We start from the raw sequence: 22,333 nt of genomic DNA, 5'->3' as shown, positions 1-22,333 counted from the left end.
AAAAAAGAAAGCAATAAAGGTTTGCACAAATAAATGAACTAAATTCATTCATTTATAGGCAGTAAAAGCGCTGGTTGTGCCATTAAAATGTCTTAGATCTTCTAAAGACAGAATTTCTGCAGACATTATTACTTATATCCCATTAGTAGAAATGAAGTCATAAACCATAAAGTTTAAGTGATCTAAGCTATAATTTTTTCTTGTACTGAAGGCCATAAACCAAAATAAAACCTAATAACTAAATTAAAAAGAATCGGTCATATTAAAAACATAATCCAATCTGAAGATAGCATGTTATAATACAGGAGGGGAAGAGCAGTTTGTATTTTTTTTTTTTTTTTTTTTAACACAATAAACAGTAGTACCATGCAGAAATAGCCACAACATAATATTGTCAAAAACCAGCATATAAAGTAATGCAAAATAACGAGGTAAAGGAAAAACCAACATAATGACCAACATCAAATGTACAGAGCAGTATCAACATATAACAAATGTTTTCATGTAAATATCTGTCGTGCTGGGCTAAGTAGCCAAAGGGGCAGTGCTGCTCAGTAATGGAAAAACGCTCTCTATATGAACTGATACAAAAAGCTATGAATCACAAATAGGACCACAGACATGACTACTTAGCCCAGAATGAGCAGATAGTTATACAAATAAAAGGAAAACATTTTTTCATAAAATGTATGGCACAAACAAAAAAAATATTTTGGGCTTCGTTTTTATGCAGTGCACTGAACAGTAAAACGGATATGTTTTCTTTATTCTGTGGATCAATACGATTTAAATGATGCTCATGTTTACATGCTTTACTATTACTGTACTTAAAATAAAAAAAAAACACAACAAAAATTGTATATTTGATAATTTTTTATAGAATTTTTTCTGGGATGTGATGTGACCATTCACCATAAGGGATCAATAACATTAAATTTAATAATTCGGACATTTACACATACGGCAATACAAAATATGGGTATTTATTTTTTTGTAAAAAAGAAAAAAGGGTTGGGGGTAAGGGTTTTAATTTTTATTGGGGATGGGTTTTAATTTTTATTGAGGGAGGGGGATTATTCCAATTTTAGGTAGACTAGATGAGAAGAGCTGGTAAGCAGAGTTCCAGTGGCCATCTTGACTCATCTGACTCCCAGGTGGTCTAAAGAGTCCTCCCTAATAATGCCCTGATAATGCTGCAGATGCCGTGATCAGTATTGATCACAGCATCTGAAGGGTTAATGGTGGGCATCAGTGCGATCGCTGATGTTCCCCATAATGGCAGGGTCCTCGACTGCTGATAGAAGCCAGGACCCACCTTCCATGAAGTGACCACAGCTCTTGGGGTTGCTTCCTAAAAGGATGTAAAATGTATATCCTGGTGTATTAACCCCTTAAGGACCAAGCCCATTGTGAACTTAAAAGGGTACTCCGGTGGAAAATGTATTTTTTTTTTTTTATGTCAACTGGTGCCAGAAAGTTAAACAGGTTTGTATATTACTTCTATTAACAAATCTTAATCCTTCCAGTACTTGGTTACTTTTGGAACACAGAGCTCTCTGCTGACATCTCTGTCCATTTTAAGAACTGTCCAGAGTAGGAGAAAATCCCCATAGCAAACATATGCTGCTCTGGACAGTTCCTAAAATGGACAGAGAGGTCGGCAGAGAGCACTGTGTTCCAAAAAGAAAAGAATTGCCTCTGTAGTATTCAGCAGCTAATAAGTACTGGAAGGATTACGCTTTTTTAATAGAAGTAATTTACAAATCTGTTTAACTTTCTGGAACCAGTTGATATGAAAAAAAAAAAAAAAAAAAGGTTTCCACCAGAGTACCCCTTTAAGGACCAGAGCTTTTTTTTTGCACATCTGACCACTGTGACTTTAAGCATTAATAACTCTGGAATGCTTTTATAAATGAATTTGATTCACAGAATGTTTTTTGTGACATATTCTACATTAACATAGTGGTAAATGTTCGTTGATACGTGCATCATTTCTTGGTGAAAAATTCCAAAATTTCATGAAAAATTTGAAAATTTTGCATTTTTCTAACTTTGAAGCTCTCAGTTTGTAAGGAAAATGGATATTCCAAATGAATTATATATTGATTCACATATACAATATGTCTACTTTATGTTGGCATCATAAAGTTGGAATGTTTTTACTTTTGGAAGACATCAGAGGGCTTCAAAGTTCAGCAGCAAATGTGACCCTATTTCAGAATCTACACCCCTCACGGAATGTAACAAGGGGTGCAATGAACATTTACACCCCACTGGCGTTTGACAAATCTTTGGAACAGTGGGCTGTGCAAATGTTTTTTTTTTTTTTTTTCATGGAGCACTGTTCAAAAAAACAGAAACATGTGGGGTGTAAATGCTCCCTACCCCCCTTGTTTCATTCTGTGAGGGGTGCAGTTTCCAAAATGGTGTCACATGTAGGAGGTTCCACTGTTCTGGCACCATGGGGCTTTGTAAACGAACATGGCCTTCAATTCCGGACAAATTCTCTCTCCAAAAGCCCAATGGCGCTCCTTCTCTTCTGAGCCCTTTAGTAAGCCCGCAGAGCACTTTACATCCACACATGGGATATTTATATACTCAGAAATGGGGAACTTTTTTCATATTACCTCATGTGAAAATTAAAATTTTGGGATAACATCAGCATTTTTGTGAAAAAATTAAAAAATGTAATTTTCATGTCCAACTTTAACGAAAATGATTCAAACACCTGTGGTCACTATACCCCTTGTTACATTCTGTGAGGGGTGTAGTTTCCAAAATGGGGTCACATGTGTTTTTTTTTTTTTTGCACGATTATGTCAGAACCGCTGTAACGATCAGCCACCCCAGTGCAAATCACCTCAAATGTACATGGTGCTCTCACTCCTGAGCCTTGTTGTTCGCCCGCAGAGTGTTTTACGTCCACATGATGTATTTCCGTACTTAGGAGAAATTGCGTTACAAATTTTGAGGGTCTTTTTTTTCCTTTTACCTCTTGTGAAAATGAAAAGTATGGGGCAACACCAGCATGTTAAATAAAAAAATTTTAAAACAACATGCTGGAGTTGACCCCAACTTTACCTTTTCATAAGGGGTAAAAGGAGAAAAAGCCACCAAAATTTGTTAGGCAATTTCTCCCGAGTACAGAAATACCCCATATGTGGCCCTAAACTGTTGACTTGAAATACGACAGGGCTCTGAAGTGAGAGCACACCATGTGCATTTGAGGCCAAAATTAGGGCCCAGATGCAAGAATTACACTTGCCTCCGATACCAAAATTACCCTACAGCAGTGTTTCCTAAACAGGGTGCCTCCAGCTGTTGCAAAACACCCAGCATGCCTGGACAGTCAATGGCTGCCCGGCAATACTGGGAGTTGTTTTGCAACAGCTGGAGGCTCTGTTTTGGAAACCATGCCATACCAGACGTTTTTCATTTTTTATTGGGGACATCCCGGTGTCCCGAAAGATCTTTTCGGGACACAAGGATGTCCCCGTTACCTTTCTGCAGCCCTGCGTTAACTTTAAAAATGCAGGGGCCGCCAGAAGGTAGCGCACGCAGGGACATCACTGACGTCCGTGCGTGCGCCCATAGAAACGGCAGAGCAGAGTGGAGTGGTGCAGCGAGGACGCATGCGTATGGTAAGTTACCAGAGGCACGTCATCTTCGGTGCTCCAACCGCCGTTCCTCCGGTCCCAGGAACTACTGCTATGGCCTATAGGCCATAGCAGTAGAACATGACCCCTGAGCGGAGGAGCGGTGGTCAGAGCACTGAAGTGGGGCAGTACACAGACCTACAGCCTCCAGCCATACACTGTATATGGCTTAAGGCTGTATGTCTGTGGGGTCTACTGCCTACCAAATGTGGGGGGAACTATACCCCCAACCTTATGTGGGGGAAACTATACTGCCTACCTAATGTGGGGGGAACTATGCCGACAACCTAATGTAGGGGGGAACTATGCCGACAACCTAATGTAGGGGGGGAACTATGCTGACAACCTAATGTAGGGGGGGGGGGGGGGGACTACACTGCATATCTAGTGTAGGGGAAACTATGCTGACAACCTAGTGTGGGGGAAACTATGCTGACAATCTAGTGTGGGGGAAACTATGCTGACAACCTAGTGTGGGGGAAACTATGCTAACAACCTAGTGTTGGGGAAACTATGCTGACAACCTAGTGTGGGGGAAACTATGCTGACAACCTAGTGTGGGGGAAACTATGCTGACAACCTAGTGTGGGGGAACAATGGTAAGGTACCGTACATCGCGGTAGAGGGGTAGTCTTACACGAGTATACTCCAAACTCTATATTTTAACTGTAAAAGTTGGGGGTAGTCTTATACGCCGGAAAATACGGTATTATACCCTGAACTAATAGTGGGGAACATCTATTATATTGGCTTGATATTATTGTTTTCTAATGTACCTATATCTACAATAATTATCTGGAGCCTGCGCAAGGGCCCTGCGCTAGACTTCAGTTATTCTATGTTATACATTGCATTTTATTTAATGAATACTCAATATTTCATTGTACTGGATCTAACTATCTTCTTATCTTGTATACCTTTGAGGACTGGTCACATAATTTCTATATATATTTATTTATCATTATTTATGTATTAAAAAACATAAACCTTTCTATTACACTTTCTAAGAAAAATCTATTTCATTTTTATAGAAATCGTGGCTTATTAAATCATGGCTTTGTCCAAGCTAAAGCTCAGGCATGGACAAAATTCAGTGAGGTGGACTAGCACTCCTCTGTACTCTCCCCCTGTCTGATAGTACTCCTCTGTGCTCTCTCCTTTCTAATAGTACTCAGACAGGAGAGAGCACAGAGGAGTGCTATCAGACATGAGAGAGCACAGAGGAGTGCTATCAGACATGAGAGAGCACAGAGGAGTGCTATCAGACATGAGAGAGCACAGAGGAGTGCTATCAGACATGAGAGAGCACAGAGGAGTGCTATCAGACATGAGAGAGCACAGAGGAGTGCTAGCCCACCCTCATTTACTGGACTTTGTCCATGCCAGTGCTTCAGCTTGGACAGACACTATTACTATAAAAAAAAAAAAAAAAAAAAAAAAAAAAACTTTATTATGAAGTATATAACAAAGGTTAATGTCATGCCAAGATGTACAACATATAAAAAGGTTTTTGGGCAAGGTAGAAGTGCATCCGCGGCATATTTCATGTCGCGGATGCGCAGACAGCAGTCACAGAAAGACTGCATAGTGAGCTGCCGGCTGCGGCCGGGTAGCTGTGTGCGGCTGCTATCGGCAGATTTCTATAGCAGGAAATCTGGCACTATGAGCGGGCACACAGAGCAACCCGGCTACAAACCTTCAATAACCACCAGACTTAAGCATTTGTATGTCCAACAGCCATCTCTACGACTCTTCCCCTATATCATGTATTTGCAATGGAGAGAGAGGCTGTAAGCTGCTGCCAGACACAAGGTCATGTCTTTACAATGGAGAAAGGAGTAGTAAGCTGCTGCCAGGCAGCTCTAGAGGTGGATTATCTTTTTCTGAAAACAAAAGGGTTCAGCAATTGGAACAATTTGCCTGATGCTTTTCTCGCCTGACATTATCTGTTGGGGGAGATTGGGGAGGCCTCTATATGCTTTAGATAGTTGGATGAATTTTGACTAAAGTATATAGGGACCTTTAGCTTTATTAAACAATAAGTCTGCTTGGAGATAAACTTTATGGTTTCAAACCCTGGGCAACAATAAAATGAAAGAAAAGGTTTGATTCTCTAGTCACTGTTTGTAGGAAATGAACTGAGTATTCTCACAGTTGGTGCATCGAGGCTGACCTCAATATTACTTGTACCACTAAAGCACAGTATCTTTTCTACCACAAGCATGTAGTATGCAGCAGGTGTAACAATTCTCTGGAAATGTGAAGTCTTATGTTGTAGCACTTTTTTTTTGCTGTGGTCTTTTCTGTTTTTGTGAATCTTGAAAAATACATATTCAATAAACTGCATACATGACAATTTGAATTCAATGAGATTCAATGGGATTGTGGCCTAAGCCATTGTGCAGTGAATGAAGTCCATGTTTAAAGTGTACCTGTTAACAAAATATTTTCATATAATGTAGATAATACCATTATATGTATATTCGTAATATACATTGGTTAAAAAAATTGAATAGTTGTGGGTGAAAAATTGCTGTCTCTGCAGCTATTGCCTGTGTGTCATTGTGAGGAGACCAAATACAGGAAGTATACAAATTTTCTAACCAATGTATATTACAAATATACATATAATGGTACTATCTACATTATTTAAGAAGTTTTTGCAGGTGACCGGTACACTAAGTCATGCTTATGCCTTGAATCCTCAAGCTACATTTCTATTTTTATTTATTTTTTGCAGGAGACAACATACATGTTCATGCACAATTATACAAATGTGATACATGTACAAAATACTTCATGTTAGATTCATCAAGAAACTACCCTCAAACTGCCTGCATTACATACATAATTGTTCTGAAATAAAAAATGTATTTAATTAAACACAATAATAATCTGGGTAAATCCTAAACAAATGCTTTAAATACAACCTCAGAAAACAAACTGCTTACCTTACATAAGAATTTAGATATTAAATTTCGTTTTGGGGTTGCCTTAGGTAAAGCATTCTGGTTGCCTTTATTATTGTTCTGTAAAAGTTAAAATATTACATTTTTACTGAATAGGACACACAAAAAAGGGTTGCTATTGAAGCACAAGGGTACTGATGAGGCAAGTTTAGCACTTCTTCATTTTAAACCTTTACCTGGATTTCAAGAATATCTACTGAAAATCCACCACAAAATCCACAGCAGAATTTGATTGCGAATTTCCCCCTACTTAATATTGCTGATTTTCTCAATTGACTTCAATGAGTGAAAAATAAAAATGCTTGGGCTCTTGAAAAGTACAGACAAGGAGAGCGCTCCTGGTGTGATACCGTAATGCAAAGATAATATGAACAAACAAGAAAACTTGCTCACCAAGTCTAGTTGTACTGCGACCAAGTACAACTATGGTGAAGACGTGAAGTGACCCTGCAACGGGCGAAGAGCGGCAGCTGCTCCTGGACACACAGGCGAAGTAATTAAACGGATCCCTCCAAGGAACAACCAAGGATAAAGGCAGCGCACAAGACTTCAAGGTACAATGGTTTATTTACCCGGCATGCAACGCGTTTCGCTGGATAACCAGCTTCATCAAGCATGTTGAGGGTAGAGACACATAGGGTATTTATACACAACAGTTAACCCGCACATTGCTGGAATAAAAACAATAGGCAGGAGCCCATAAAACACACACATAAAAAATAGTGAAATAAAAATTAAAAAATATATAAAAAAATATATATAAAAAATTATATATATCTCACATACCCAACTAGAGAAATTGGATATGTATATACATAAAATATGTCAATAAATTTGTAATATATTTATAATATGATGATAGAAGGCAAGTCAAGTCACACAGCGTTCTCAATCATCTCATTTAAACCACCAGGGAAAAGGGAACCAAGTGAGAAAATCCAGTATGATTCTCTATTAATTAGCCTTTGAAAAGATTTTTTATAATGGATGGTATGACTTCAATGATTTTTAATTTAAGACAGTCAAAATTCCCGGAGTGGACTTGACATATGTGTCGTGAGACACTGTGTAGCATGAATTGTCTTCCCACATTGGAACGATGTTTATTCATGCGGGACCGCACCGTCTGAACGGTGCGGCCCACATACTGCAAACCGCAAATACAAGATAAAAGGTAAACCGCATAGCTGCTTTCGCAAGCATGCGTTCCCTTAATCCGAAATACATTTTTCGAAATATTACAAACAAAATTGTCACCTTTTTCTATCATGATGCAGCATTTGCATCTCATTTTTCCACAGGGGATGGTGCCATTATCCTGTCCTACACGATTAGATGTAACAAAACGATTATTCTTCAGACCGTCACTAGGGGCCACCAGATTCCGCAGATTTTGTGATCTGCGGAATGTGACCTGGGTGGTCAGGCAAAATATCTTTAAGTATCGGATCACCTTTTAATATGTACCAATATTTATTAAGTATTGTTTTTATCTTGGGTGCTGCGCAATTAAAATTGGTAACGAAATTGTGACTATAATTCTTATTGGATTTTTTACTATTTTTACAATCAATTTGACATTTATCGATTGTAAGATTTATAATTTCTTTCTTAATATCATTCGCATCAGTTTTATCAATTATCAAATCCTCTTGTCGTTGTCCCTTAGCCTGATTGAAAGCTTTATTTAGAATCGATTTTGGATAGTTTTTCTCTCTAAAGCGATTCTGTAAAATACGTGATTGTTCCAAAAAGTCAGAATTAGAAGTACAATTTTTTCTGATACGCAAATATTGCCCATAGGGCACATTACGGATCCACTGGGGATAATGGGAACTATTGAAATCCAATAGGCTATACCATCCATTATAAAAAATCGTTTTCAAAGGCTAATTAATAGAGAATCATACTGGATTTTCTCACTTGGTTCCCTTTTCCCTGGTGGTTTAAATGAGATGATTGAGAACGCTGTGTGACTTGACTTGCCTTCTATTATCATATTATAAATATATTACAAATTTATTGACATATTTTATATTTTATGTATATACATATCCAATTTCTCTAGTTGGGTATGTGAGATATAATTTTTTATATATTTTTTTTTATTTTTATTTCACTATTTTTTATGTGTGTGTTTTATGGGCTCCTGCCTATTGTTTTTATTCCAGCAATGTGCGGGTTAACTGTTGTGTATAAATACCCTATGTGTCTCTACCCTCAACATGCCTGATGAAGCTGGTTATCCAGCGAAACGCGTTGCATGCCGGGTAAATAAACCATTTTACCTTGAAGTCTTGTGCACTGCCTTTATCATGGGTTTTTCCTTGGAGGGATCCGTTTAATTACTGGGCTCTTGAAAGGCAGGGATAAAATATAGGAAATAAAATGCTGCACCCTAGAGAACATCATTATGGGGTTTAAGATAAATTTCTAGGTGGGGAAAAATAATCACTAGTTTTTCTAACCTGAATTTTTTCAGTTGCGGTTTGAGGAACAGGAGTTTTCTCAACCATTGTGGGATTCTGTGGAGAAAATTTAATAATTAAGATATGATTATTTTTACTACAATAGTGCCACAATCTGTTTACTTATGAGGTTAGAGATAGTCTAGTCAATTTAGCTTTTATAGTTTGTTACCTTTTATTTAACAATTTTTTTCAAATTAACTGGTGCTCGAAAGTTATACAGATTTATAAATGACTTCTATTTAAAACTCTTAAATCCTTCCAGTACTTATCAGCTCCTGTATACTACAGAGGAAGTTACATAGTTCTTTTCTGTCTGACCAGTGTTCTCTGCTGGCACCTCTGTCCATGTCACAAACTGTCCACAGCAGGATAGGTTTGCTAAGGGGATTTGCTCATTCTCTGGACAGTTCTGGACACAGACAGAGGTGTCAACAGAGAGCACTGTGGTCAGACAGAAAATAACTACACAACTTCCTCTGTAGTATACAGCAGCTGATAAGTACTGGATGTATTAAAGGGGTACTCCGCCCCTAGACATCTTATCCTCTATAAAGATGTCAGATCGCGGGGGTCCCGCCACTGGGGACCCCCGGGATCTCTGCTGCAGCACCCCGGTGTCAGTACTGCACAGAGCATACTCCCTGTGTGTGTAATGACGGGCGATACCGAGGCCAGAGCATCGTGACGTCACAGCTCCGCCCCTTGTGACGTCACGGCCTGACCCCTTAATGCAAATCTATGGGAGGAAGCTTGACGGCCACCACGCCCCCTCCCATCAACTTGTATTGAGGGGGAGGAGCCGTGACATCAGGATGCTTCGGCCCCTGTATTGACCGTCATTACACACAGAGCGAGCTTGCTCTGTGCAGTACTGAAACTGGGGTGCTGCAGCAGAGATTCCGGGGGTCCCTATAACGTGTCTTGCCCTGTCATTGATTCCATAAGGTAGAAATAACGCATCAATGCCAAGGTGCAAAGAGCCAGAGGCATTTCTAAGCCCCTTAAAGGGGTACTTCAAATCAACTGGTGTCCGAAAATTTAACATATTGGTAAATTACTTCTATTTAAAAATCTTAATCCTTGTTTTCTGAAGTGGTGTATAGACATAGGAATTGCCTGACTAAGTTTGAAAAGGTATGGGAAAAATGGTGCTCCTCCGTATCTACTTAATATTCTATGACTTCAATTTGTGACTTGATGGCCCCACAGGTGTTTAAAAATATTATACGCTAGATTTTAGGGATCGACCAATATTGTTTTTTTAGGGCCGATACCGATAATCGGTGGAGGTTAGGGCCGATAGCCGATAACTTATACTGATATTCCGGTATAAGTTATCGGCTATTTATCCCCCCGCGAAACCGCTGCAGATCATTGATTTAAAGCGGGCGCTTTAAATCAATGCACTGCAGTGGCTTTTGCGGTGCCATAGGCCGCTGCTGCCACCTGCTTCTCTCCCCCTGCCTGTCCGGGGGTCCTGAGTCCTATCACCGCCACCGCCGCACCCCCCGCCCCCATTGTCTCCCCACATCCCCGGTTTTATAATTACCTGTTCCCGGGGCCCGGGTCTACTCTACATCTGGCTCCAGTGGCGTCCTCCAGAGCTGTCACTGTGCGCACTGACTGTGACGTCACGTTGCGCACGTCACTCGTCATTGCGCACAGCGCAACGCAGGACGCAGCAGGAGCCAGAAGTAGCGTAGGCCCCGGGAACAGGCAATTATAAAACCGGGGATGGGGGAGGCAATGGGGCCGGGCCGACGTGGTGCGGTCGCGGTGCGGGCGGTTGCGGGGCATTATCGGCTTATCAGCAAGGTAATTGCCGATACCGATAATGCCCAAAATAGTGCTTACAGGCCGATAATATCGGCCAAACTGATAATCGCTTGATCCCTACTAGATTTCCATAAGTACTGCGGCACTGTTTCCTTACTCTTCTGTTATTCTTATTTTACTACAATTTTATGGCTACAGTTAGGTTCTGGAACCTGATACACTAATGGACCTACTTTTGTATGTTTTCTTAATGCATACAAGCGCATGTTTTTCGGTTCTTTGTTTATCGGCAGATTTCCTGAGTTAATGTGAGTAGATGTTAATTGGCAATGCACTTTGCACTTTATGATGTACCTTATTTTTCGCCATATAAGACGCTCCGGCATATAAGACGCACCCAATTTTAAAGGAGGAAAATCTAGAAAAAAAAGATTCTGAACCAAATACTGTAGTAAAATATTTTATATCAGTATAGTTCCCTCACAATAGTTGGCAGTATAGTTCCCCCACAATGGTAGGCAGCTCCTCCCCCCTCCCCCCCACGATGGTTGGCAGTATAGTTCCCCCACAATAGTTGGCAGTATAGTTCCCCCACAATAGTTGGCAGTATAGTTCCCCCACAATCGTAGGCAGCTCCCCCCCCCAATGGTTGGCAGTATAGTTCCCCCACAATAGTTGGCATTATAGTTCCCCCACAATGGTAGGCAGCTCCCCCCCCCCAATGGTTGGCAGTATAGTTCCCCCACAATAGTTGGCAGTATAGTTCCCCCACAGTGGTTGGCAGTATAGTTCCCCCACAATGGTTGGCAGTATAGTTCCCCCACAATGGTAGGCACTGGCAGCTCCCCCCCACAATAGTTGGCAGTATAGTTCCCCCACAATGGTAGGCAGCTCCCCCCTCCACAATGGTTGGCACTATAGTTCCCCCACAATAGTTGGCAGTATAGCTCCCCCACAATGGTTGGCAGTATAGCTCCCCCACAATGGTTGGCAGTATAGTTCCCCCACAATAGTTGGCAGTATAGTTCCCCCACAATGGTAGGCAGCTCCTCCTCCCCCCCCCCCCCCCACAATAGTTGGCAGTTCCTCCCCCCCCAATAGTTGGCAGTATAGTTCCCCCACAATGGTATGCAGCTCCCCCCCACAGACATACAGCTTCCAGCCATATACAGTGTACAGCTGGAGGCTGTATGTCTGTACTGCTGCCCCCACAGTGATCCGGTCACCACTCCTCTGGCCCGGTGTCACAATCTACTGCTATGGCCCATGGACCATAGCAGTAGGTGCAGGGACCGGAGGAGCGGTGACTGGAACACTGAAGATTACGCGCCGCCGGTCACTCACCAGGCCCCGGTCGGCGCGCGTCTTCCTCCGGTCCTCCTGTCCTCCGGCGCCTCTATGGTTGTACGCACGTCGGGACGTCACTGACGTCCCGTGCGTACAACCATAGAGAGGCGGAGGATCGCAGGAAGACCGCAGGAGGACCGGAGGAGGAAGCGCATCGGCCGGGGAATGGTAAGTGACCCGAGGACATCCTTATGTCCCGAAAAGATTTTTCGGGACATAGGGATGTCCGGCATAGGAATACCTATGATTTTATCTCCCCGGGCCGGCTCCTGTGTGCGGCTGCAGGCGGGGGCCGGCCAGAGCAGGTAAAAACTAATACTGTACAGTATATTAAAAACCAGGGGGCCTCCAGCTGTTGTGAAACTACAACTACCAGCATGCCTAGACAGCCTTTGCCGGTCCGGGCATGCTGGGAGTTGTAGTTTCAGAACAGCTGGAGGCACCCTGTTTTTTAGTATACAGTTATTAGTAATTCACCTGCCCGGCGCCCGGAGCTGTATGTTCCAGGCGTAGGGCAATAAACATAGCCGGTGTGAGGGGAAAAATTCACCGGCGGTCATGAGGCTGCTGCGGGCGGGGAGCGGGTAGTCAGCGCTGTACCACCGCCGCAGCCTCTGTACTTGCAGCTGACTTCCCGCTCTCGCCTGCAGCAGCCTCGGGCGTATATTCGCCGTATAAGACGCACCAACTTTCCCCCCCATGTTTTGGGGAAGAAAAAGTGCGTCTTATACGGCGAAAAATACGGTATATCCTTTTACTATGTACGATTTTATTGCAAGCCTTTTCCTCTTGCCGTGCCAATGTTTTTTTTTTACGCTTCAATAAAATAAAAAAATCAATCCTTCCAGAGCAGGATAGGTTTTCTATGGGGATTTGTTCCTACTCTGGACAGTTCCTAAAATGGACAGAGGTGTCAGCAGAGACCATTATGGTCAGACAGAAAGGAAATTCAAAAAAGAAAAAAAATTCCCGTGGAGCATACAGCAGCTGATAAGTACAGGAAGGATTAAGATTTAAATTGATAGATAATATTTAAGAGAAGTAATTTACAAATCTGTTTAACTTTCTGGCATCAGTTGATAAAAGAAAAATTTTATCTGTTTCCCATAGCAACCAATCAGATCGCTTCCTTAGTTTTTAAAAAGGCCTCTGGAAAATAAAAGCAGCAATTTAATTGGTTGCTATGGGGAACTTTTTCTCTGCACAGGTTTTGATAAATCTTCCCCATTGTGTGCAGGGGAGAGATTTAGAAACATGGCTCAACTTCTGGCTGCCAATCAAGCAGGAATAGGGAAAGAAAGGGTAGTGAGGTGTTCCAACCCTCAGCACTTTAGGGTCTTGAAAACAACTCTGACTCCAGAGAATAAAAGCATTTTTCTACCTTACGGAAGCATACACATATTAAAACTACCACGTTTCGTCCTAACAGCTAACAGTTTCACCAGTCTGGAATGAGAATTGACAGATTTCCCTTTAAGGCTATGTTCACGCTACGGAAGCCAGTGCTAGTTTAAAAAGGTCCAGCATGGTGGGAGGAGTGCATCAGCTGTCCCCTACTATGGGTAAGGATCTGGCTTGTTAGGTTGTAGTGGGAAGGCTAAGGTTATTTGCGTTAACTACTACTACCTAAGTAGTATGGGAGGGATGACAGGGTATGGTAAAAGGTACTTTATCCCCAAGCTGCCTCAATTGAGATATTGTTTACTATTGCTCTACCCACTGTAATGAGATATAGGAAATGGTTATCTGAAAGCTTCTAGCACTCGCTCTTCTATAGCTTTTAAGTAAAGTGTTGTTTGAACTATAGGTTCTCTGGTATATAATCACTTAACCCCTTAAGGATTCAGCGTTTTTCCTCCTTACCTTTTAAAAATCATAACCCTTTCAATTTTGCACCTAAAAATCCATATGATGTGGGCATGGCTTGGCGCGCTATTTTTTTATGGGAAAAGGGGGGGGGGCGATTCCAAATTTTTTTTAGGGGAGGGGTTAAATGATCTTTATTTACTGCCTGGATCTCAGGCACGGAGCAGTCATTTGACACAGGAGGCAGGTAGGGAACCCTCCTGATGCGTCCTACTTGAACGGGACATCGCGGTTTCACTATCAACTTGGAACTCTGCACCTAAAGGGCCGCAGTCAGTGATGCTTGCCATTTGCCACGGGTCCAGGCTGGGCCCGACCAGATATGACCCTGCGTTATAGAAAGGGAGCGGACTCCCTTAAGAGGTTAAAGTTTATAGCTTTATACAGAAACATTCTTAGCATTTTCAATTATATTCGAGCACTGCACAATAGGTACATTAAACAAGAAAAAATATAAAAGGTAACATGAAAATGTCCCTATTTAGTAGAACAATTTATTGCTTCACATCCCTGCTCACTATGGCCTTATAAATCTACCACCTAGTGTCAATGAATGATTGACAGTATTCTCTGTACGACTGCACACATGGATAACTGTTAATAGACTAGTAGGATTGCCCACAGGGACTATTGAATGTCCAGAGAGAACAACAACAAAGTTGCCTTAAAGGAAACCTGCCATCACTTTCATGCTTGCCAAACCAATAAAAAGCATGGAAGAGAGAAAAACTCCCTTATTACAACGGAGTAGGATTCACACTTGTTTGCTGGTAGAAGGTGTCTGGTTAATAACTATGTAGCAGTGTTTCCCAACCAGGGTGTCTCCAGCGGTTGCATAACTACAACTCCCAGCATGTAAATTATATACACATACATATGGTTATACAACTGGTTATCACAAGTGCAAAGCTACAAGGTGGTATTTATTTACAACCTCTAGATCAGTGTTCCCCAATCACGGTGCCTCCAGCTGTTGGAAAACTACAACTCCAAGCATGCCAGGAAAGCCTTCGGCTTTCTGGGCATGCAAGGAGTTGTTTTGCAACAGCTGGAGGCACACTGGTTGGGAAAGACTGCTGTAGAAAATCTGCTATCCTGCAGTGATTATGGGTCTGGGGCCTTTTAATGCTTTATCTTATTTTGCAAGTGACAAAATAAATGTTCAAGGACACATACATACACAATTTGTACCCTTGACCATACATGCCAGATGCATTTATGATTAAGCAAGAAGCCACTCTAACTATAATGTTTCCTGTCTGGATTGCATACATAACTGCATTTCAACAATACATATTTTCACCCTGGATTAATCCTACATATTATAAGCATAAACGAAAACAAACAAACCTTACCTTCAATGCGTATACATTTGGGTTTGGAGCTGCTTGATTAGATGCATTCTGGTTGCCTGTATTATTATTCTGTCAAATAAAAGTTGAAATGTCAATCTTTTGTTTTTATAATACAATGGGGGACATCAACATTGAAGTTTGTTCATCAAAAAATAAATAAATACATACATACATACATACATACATACATACACACCCACTCCCCCCACAATGGAAATCAGAGACACCAGTGAGCAACCAGAAAGCACTGCCATGGAAGCTCCAGGAAACATGAGCAATCTGTATTTTTTCTTATATGTAAATTTCCTTTTCTGAAAAATTGAGGTTCTCTCCGGTCTTTTGAGCAATAATCAAGTGAGGAGAGCGCATCCATTGCTCAGAATATAAAATTTGCATATAAAGAAGACTACAGATTTTTTCCAGGTTAAGTGCTTTTTAATATTTTAAAATCAGCAGCATCCAGGTTAGTCTGGGTAATGCTGCTATCAGTTTCCCTTTAAAGGCCTGTGGCCTCCTCAAACAAATTGGGGAAAATTTATCAAAACCTGTCCAGAGGAAAAGTAGCTGAGTTGCCCATAGCAATGATATTGTTTCTTTCGTTTTTCACAGACCTTTATTAAAAAATAAATAAAAATAAAAATGAAAGAAGCGATCTGATTGGTTGCTATGGGCAACTCAGCAACTTTTCCTCTGGACAGGATTTGATGAATCTCCCCCATTGAGTATAGGATTAAATTCATTTAAAACGGTCAGTCCGGTAATGCAGTCCAGCATTGCAGACACAACACACCAAGGTGGGGTTGCAGAGGCAACTGTACGTTGTCCAGCAAGTTCTGGGTATGTGCCCTATCAGAACAGGGCTTGCTTATAGGACTTGCTGGGCATTATATGGCTTTCTCAGCAACACGACTGCCCAGCGTGTGCTGTGCGGTGCCTCCTTATGTCAAACTGTGAATAGCGTGTGGGACTGCATCACTAGACTGACACTAAGCCTGCATCTTGATTTGTAGGTCATCTATAGAAAAGCCCATAACCACAGGATGTGATCCTAAACTTTTATTTTACAGCAACCCAAAGGCTGAAATAGGCCATGTGATCAAGTAGTTAAAGTTATACTTTTAAAAGTGGTTTGGGAAAAGAAAGGAAAAAACAACACTTTTCTAACCTGTATTTTTGCAGCTGTGATTTGAGGACCAAGACTTTTCTGGCCCTGTTTTGGATTCTGTAAAGAAACATACCCCATTGAAATATGTCAACCATAACCACTGTTCTCACATGGCTCATAGACGTTTCATCTACATGATTAATCAGCTCAGAAAGATTTAAAAAAAAAAAAAAAAAAAAAAGGGGCACAAAATTCTTAGAGGCGCAAAAGTTTGCACTCTTAATAATGTAAAGTGAGTTAAGTGTACAATTGTATGTGCATCTCGAAGTAGCAACCTGCATGGCTCCGGGTGATGGGGGAGGGAGCAGAGGAGGATGCAGAGAGCCCGGCCTTAACGCTGGAGCAGAACAGGTAGTATAAGCCGACCCAAATATAAGCCGAGGCCCCTAATTTTACCCCAAAAACCCAGGAAAAGTTATTGACTCGACTATAAGCCTAGGGTGGGAAATACATCATCCCGCCATGTAATCATCCAAAACCCGTCATCATTTCCCCCCCCCCTTCATCAGTGGTTATCAACCTGTGGACCTCCAGATGTTGCAAAACAACAACTCCCAGCATACCCGGACAGCCATCGGCTGTCCAGGCATGCTGGGAGTTGTAGTTTTGAAACCTCTGGAGGTCCACAGGTTGAAAACCACTGATGAGGGGGGGGGGGGATGATTACGGGGTCTGGATGTGTAAGCACCGGAGTACCCCTTTAACAAAATTGCAGAACTTTGCCATTCAGAACACAGAATTGCAGACTGGTCTAATATTTTTGCAGAATGCAAATTCCACTGTCTGAATGGAACTGTGAAATCCTAATTAAATGATGGGCAGTGAATGGCGCAACTTCTGCCAGAATTCCACATGGAAATTACACCATGTAAACTTGGCCATATGGGGAAAATGTTCTACATGGAGGAATCCACCAATTTGGGGGGCGGGGGGCGGGGGGTGGTGGTTGATTTGATTACTCTTCCCCTAAAAACTGGTGCACTAGGGACACTATGGGTAGGGAAAAGGTGGAGAATGTGATGAAGAGTGAATAGCCCAAGATTGTTTGTCTCTGAGATTCTGCTGTGACAAGTTATGGAGAGTTCCCAGTGACGTACCCCCGTGATTAGACATCTTATCCCCTATCCTTTGGATAGGGGATAAAATGTCTAGGTATGGTGTACCCTTAAGTGCAATTGAGGCATGTGCAATGCTTTCTCCCGCCTGCTCCGGTAAAATAAAAGCCATCTTCTGCCAATAATTACACCCCCTTCATGGACAGACTGAGGAAGAGGGGATGACTATTTATGGAATTATTGGCAGAAGGGGCTATCTACTTGTATATTCAGTTAAGAGCAGGTGATTTTCCCTTAACCAGGAAGCCTTTGCAGCAACAAAGCGGAGCAACCTGCTTTCGCATAGTGACTTGTGTGCAAGCAGGGCTCAAGTCCTACAAGAACGTGGGAAGTGAGTTACTACACTTCTTCAAAAGCAGGAATACTGTTCCCATTAGAAGTATTCCTTCAGGACCAGCTCTTGAGTGTAACTCTTAGATGAGTTCCCTCAAGTTTTCCCCACAGGACTTGACCCCTGTGTGCAAGTGATACTTATTTTCACTGCTCCTGACTTCATGGTACAATTATTTATCTGGAGGGGCACCTACTGGGGACTATCTTGGGATTTATCATACTTTTGGCTGATGTCAACTTTGGGACTTTTTGAGCAGATGATATGCCATAAAAGTTGCATATGTCTCCATATAAAAGAAATGTATACCATATAGGCAAAATCCAGGGAAATGTTTGTTCCTCTAACCAATATTTGTAAGAAACTTAACGGGTATTTTTACCTTCAGTGCCCCAGAGTAAACCCTAAAAGGCAGGCTTCAATATTTATTTTTTATTTATTTATTTATTTCAGAAGAAGTTTATTGAAAACATATGGCAGGAAAAAACAGTCAACATAACAATGCTCAGTGTAAAACAATCTGTAGGAAAGTAGACAGTCTAGGGATAGGTGAGCCAAACATAGTGAACCAAATAATGAAAAATAAAACAATGGGGGAAAAAAAACAAGGGGTAAGGGGAGGAGAGGGAGAAAGGACAAGGAGCGGAATGGGTGCAGGAAGAGGGAGGGTGAAGGAAAAATGAAAAGGGAAAAAGGAGTGTGAGACTAGAGGTCTAAGGACACAAGAGAGGTCACTGGGGAGAGGCCATGGAAGTAGGAAGCCCAAACTGCAGAAAGTGGGGAGAAGCAGCAAAATCCCTCCAGAGGCGCCAGCGCTTAATATATTGTTCCGAGGACCCATTCAAGACGGCTAGACATTCCTCTAGGCCCGAGATAGAGGACCTCCCTAAGCCAGTCGCTTCAATATTGCTTGTATCAGTATAGTGTAAACACGTTGCACAATAAAGCTTTTCTTTTTTTTTTAACCAAAAAACATTCTAGTAAGAAGCAGCTGTAATGAGTCTTTAATAATGTGAAGCCTTGTGTTATGACAGAGCTTTTTGTTAGATACTTTGCATTTTTGGCTGTCTTCAAACATGGTTTTTGTTTATTTTGAAAAATGCATTATTAGGAAGCTAACTAAATGTAAATTAAAGGGGTATTCCAGGAGTTTTTCATTTGACTATGCTACAGGGGCTGTAAAGTTAGTGTAGTTCATAATATAGTGTCTGTACCTGTGTGTGATGGTGGTCTTGCAAGTCTTATGTGATCTTTGCCACAATGTTTATTTTTACCAGTATACAAAATTACTGCCCTCTCAGGTTTTCCCAGGTTGCAGTACAGTTCGTGACCTGACATCATTAGTCAGGTGCTGACAGGAAGCCTGTCTGCTTCAATTGGTGATGTGACCGCTGGGTAGGAAGGAGATTATTCTGCAGAGCATTGTAGCTTTGCAACAGCTGGAGGTGCCCTGGTCAGAAAACACTGGTCTATTGATTACAGCAGTGCATGGAATTCAGCACAACTGTGGCTTAATGGCTGGGGTGGCTGATGTATGGGAGGGAGAAAAATTACCTTACACTAACAAACAAGGTATTATGGGATTTGTAGTTTGACAGAAGGATTTACAAAAGGAAATTTCACATTTCACAAAAAGACAGCTGCAGCATTATGGTAATCTCACAACATAGTCATTAAGCCCCAAGACAAGGATCCTTAAGCATGTCCATTACTGTCTGGCACGTAAGTAATAAAATCACCTTAAGGTGGATAACCCCTTTAAAATTATAAATTAAATTTGTAATTCATTTTAGGTAAGAAAACCTGCAGCTCTGAAATTCAAATCATGGCCCGGTGGCCTTCAACACTTTACAACAAATAAAATAAATCTATTTCATGGTGCTGGAAAGGCACCAAAAACCTTACCTTCCATGAGTATAGGTTTAGGAGTGAATTCAGGTTGCCTTGATTACATTTCTGTAAAATTAGTTGAAACGTTAACATTTTCTACAATTGAAGAAAGCATAGGACATACAAAAAGTTTGAGCGGTATTAGGATCACATGTGTGCCTCCAGCAGTTCCCCCGTGTCCTACTTGCAGCCATCGGAGCGGACGCGATGTCTGAGTACACTGTGTGGCTGCTTGTAGTGGCGGATCTCTGCTCTGCTTAAATGGGAAAAGCTGGAGGCACACTGTACGGTAAGGTAACTGGTGGATCCACAGTGTAAAATACATTGAAGATCCGTTACGTGTGACCCTACCCTTAAACAGTATCTCCAGCTGCCTAAAGGAACTTCTAAAGCTGATTTAGGACAACAGCAAAGTTCACTTTGATCTGGTCATAAATTAGCTTGATAGTTGAAGCAGGAGAAAAAAAAAAAAAGACACTTTACTGACAAAAATAAGGAGCTACAGAAGACGTATGGGAAAAGTAATTTTATATCTAGTAGTATACTCAAAATAACGCAACACACAGCCATTAATGTCTAAACCTAAGCAACAAAATTGAGTACACCCCAAATAGAAGTGTCCTAATTAGGCTTAATTAGCATTTTCGCTCGCCGGTGTTATGTGACTTGTTAGGCTGGGTTCACACTAAGTTTTTGACATACGGGGACCGGATCCCAATCTCCTTCATTTGAATGAGCCGACCGGAGTCAGATAGTGACCGACTCCGGTCAGCAAATTTTTGCACCGAATCTGGTTTTCTGACTGGAGCTAAAACCGCGGTATACCACGGTTTTAGGTCTGGTCAAAAAACAGGATACGGGGCAAAAATTAGCCGGATTCGTCCCCGTATGTCAAAAACGTAGTGTGAACCAAGCCTTAGTGTTACAAGGTCGCAGGTGTGAATGGGGAGCAGGTGCCTTAAATTTCGTGTTATCACTCTCTCACACTCTCTAAGGCTGCATTCACACTGGAGCATACGGATGGGGGAGGGGAAAACCGTGAGCTCCCGTACTCCAGAGGACCGGAACTCCATTGACTTTAATGAGCCGACCGGAGTCAAACAGTGACTCTGGTCGGCTAATTTTTGCCCCGTATCAGGCTTTGTGAGCAGACCTAAAACCGCACCAAGCTACGGTTTTAGGTCCAGTCAGTGTTTTCACACTGTAAAATACTCCCGTTAATAAACGCCCGTTATAAAATCCCAGGAGATCGTCAGTTAAACAGGCGTTAGAAAATCCCATTATAGTCTATGGGATTTTTCTAATAGCCGTTTTAACCCGTTATTTTGTGACGGGCGAATGAACGGGAGAAATAGTGCATGCATTTTATAACGGGCGTTTAGTAACGGGAGTATTTTAGCGTGCGAAAGCACCCTAACACTGTGAGCTAATGAAAAGAGGTATTTTTTATAATAAATATAGGTGATAGAGGCACTGTACATGGTCAGGATTAGGTACTCAGTAACATTTCTGACAGGTACACTTTAATACATATCTTTATATATAGTTATACATACGCACATTTTCCTGAGCTACTACACTTAACATCTGACACTAGTAACATATTACCCTATCAGGAAATTAGACACATGGCCATTCAGCTCTAGCATTTGTGACAATAGTAGACTAGAAGTCTGCGTGCTTTGTTTCATACAGGTTTTTTTTTTTATATATATTAAAATACATTTTTAAAAGTTCTTTTTTTCCAACCTGTATTTCCCCTGCTGTGGTCTGAGGAGTAAGACTTTTCTGAAGTGGGGTAAACTGTGGAGAAAAGTATTTAATTAAAATAGGATAGAAATGTTGTTGCACCATTGTAATAAAATATTTATATTTCTTCCTGGGATTAGCAATATTCTAGCCAGTTTATATCTAATGGGAAGTGTCAGATATAAAAACGTAATGCACATACTGGCAAAACAATAATTTTTCTAATATACTCCAATGTAAAAAGTTCACATTTTATTAAAGAAAATTGCCTTTGAAAATACCACCACTAGGGGTCCCCATACTTCCTAGGACACTGATGAGTCCCACAGCAGCATGAGGGTGTCCAAGGGTCATGGACACGAGATAGCTGCTTGACAAAGCTGCAGGAGGAACACAGCTTGTAGCAACACTGCTGTAACACAGAGTTATATGAACATGTGCCTCCAGCTGTTGCAAAACTACAACTACAAGCATGCGTAGACAGTTAAAGGAAATCTGGGCATGCTGGGAGTTGTAGTTTTGCAAATGATGTAGGCACAAAGCTGAAGGCAACACTGCTGTAATAAAATTATCCAAACACTGTACCTCCAACTATTCCAAAACTACAGGTCCCAGCATTACAGGACTGCCTGAGAATGACTCA

General features: G+C 41.4%; 1 protein-coding gene across 1 annotated transcript in view; it reads right to left on the bottom strand.

Moving 5' to 3' along the window:
* LOC130273671 (uncharacterized) overlaps positions 1–22,333 on the bottom strand; it is a 105,264-nt gene that overhangs the window by 60,712 nt on the left and 22,219 nt on the right. Inside the window, exons 8-13 of the mRNA XM_056520852.1 lie at positions 21,691–21,744; positions 19,957–20,007; positions 16,606–16,662; positions 15,441–15,509; positions 9,094–9,150; positions 6,608–6,685 (exon numbers count right to left, since the gene is read on the bottom strand). Coding sequence (XP_056376827.1) covers positions 6,608–6,685; positions 9,094–9,150; positions 15,441–15,509; positions 16,606–16,662; positions 19,957–20,007; positions 21,691–21,744 — 366 coding nt within the window. The remainder of the gene's footprint in view (positions 1–6,607; positions 6,686–9,093; positions 9,151–15,440; positions 15,510–16,605; positions 16,663–19,956; positions 20,008–21,690; positions 21,745–22,333) is intronic.

This window comes from Hyla sarda, chromosome 5 (genome assembly GCF_029499605.1).
Source record: "Hyla sarda isolate aHylSar1 chromosome 5, aHylSar1.hap1, whole genome shotgun sequence".
NCBI lineage: Eukaryota > Metazoa > Chordata > Amphibia > Anura > Hylidae > Hyla > Hyla sarda.
The sequence above is the reverse complement of the archived record's forward strand: the minus strand, read 5'-3'. Positions and strand labels throughout refer to the sequence as shown.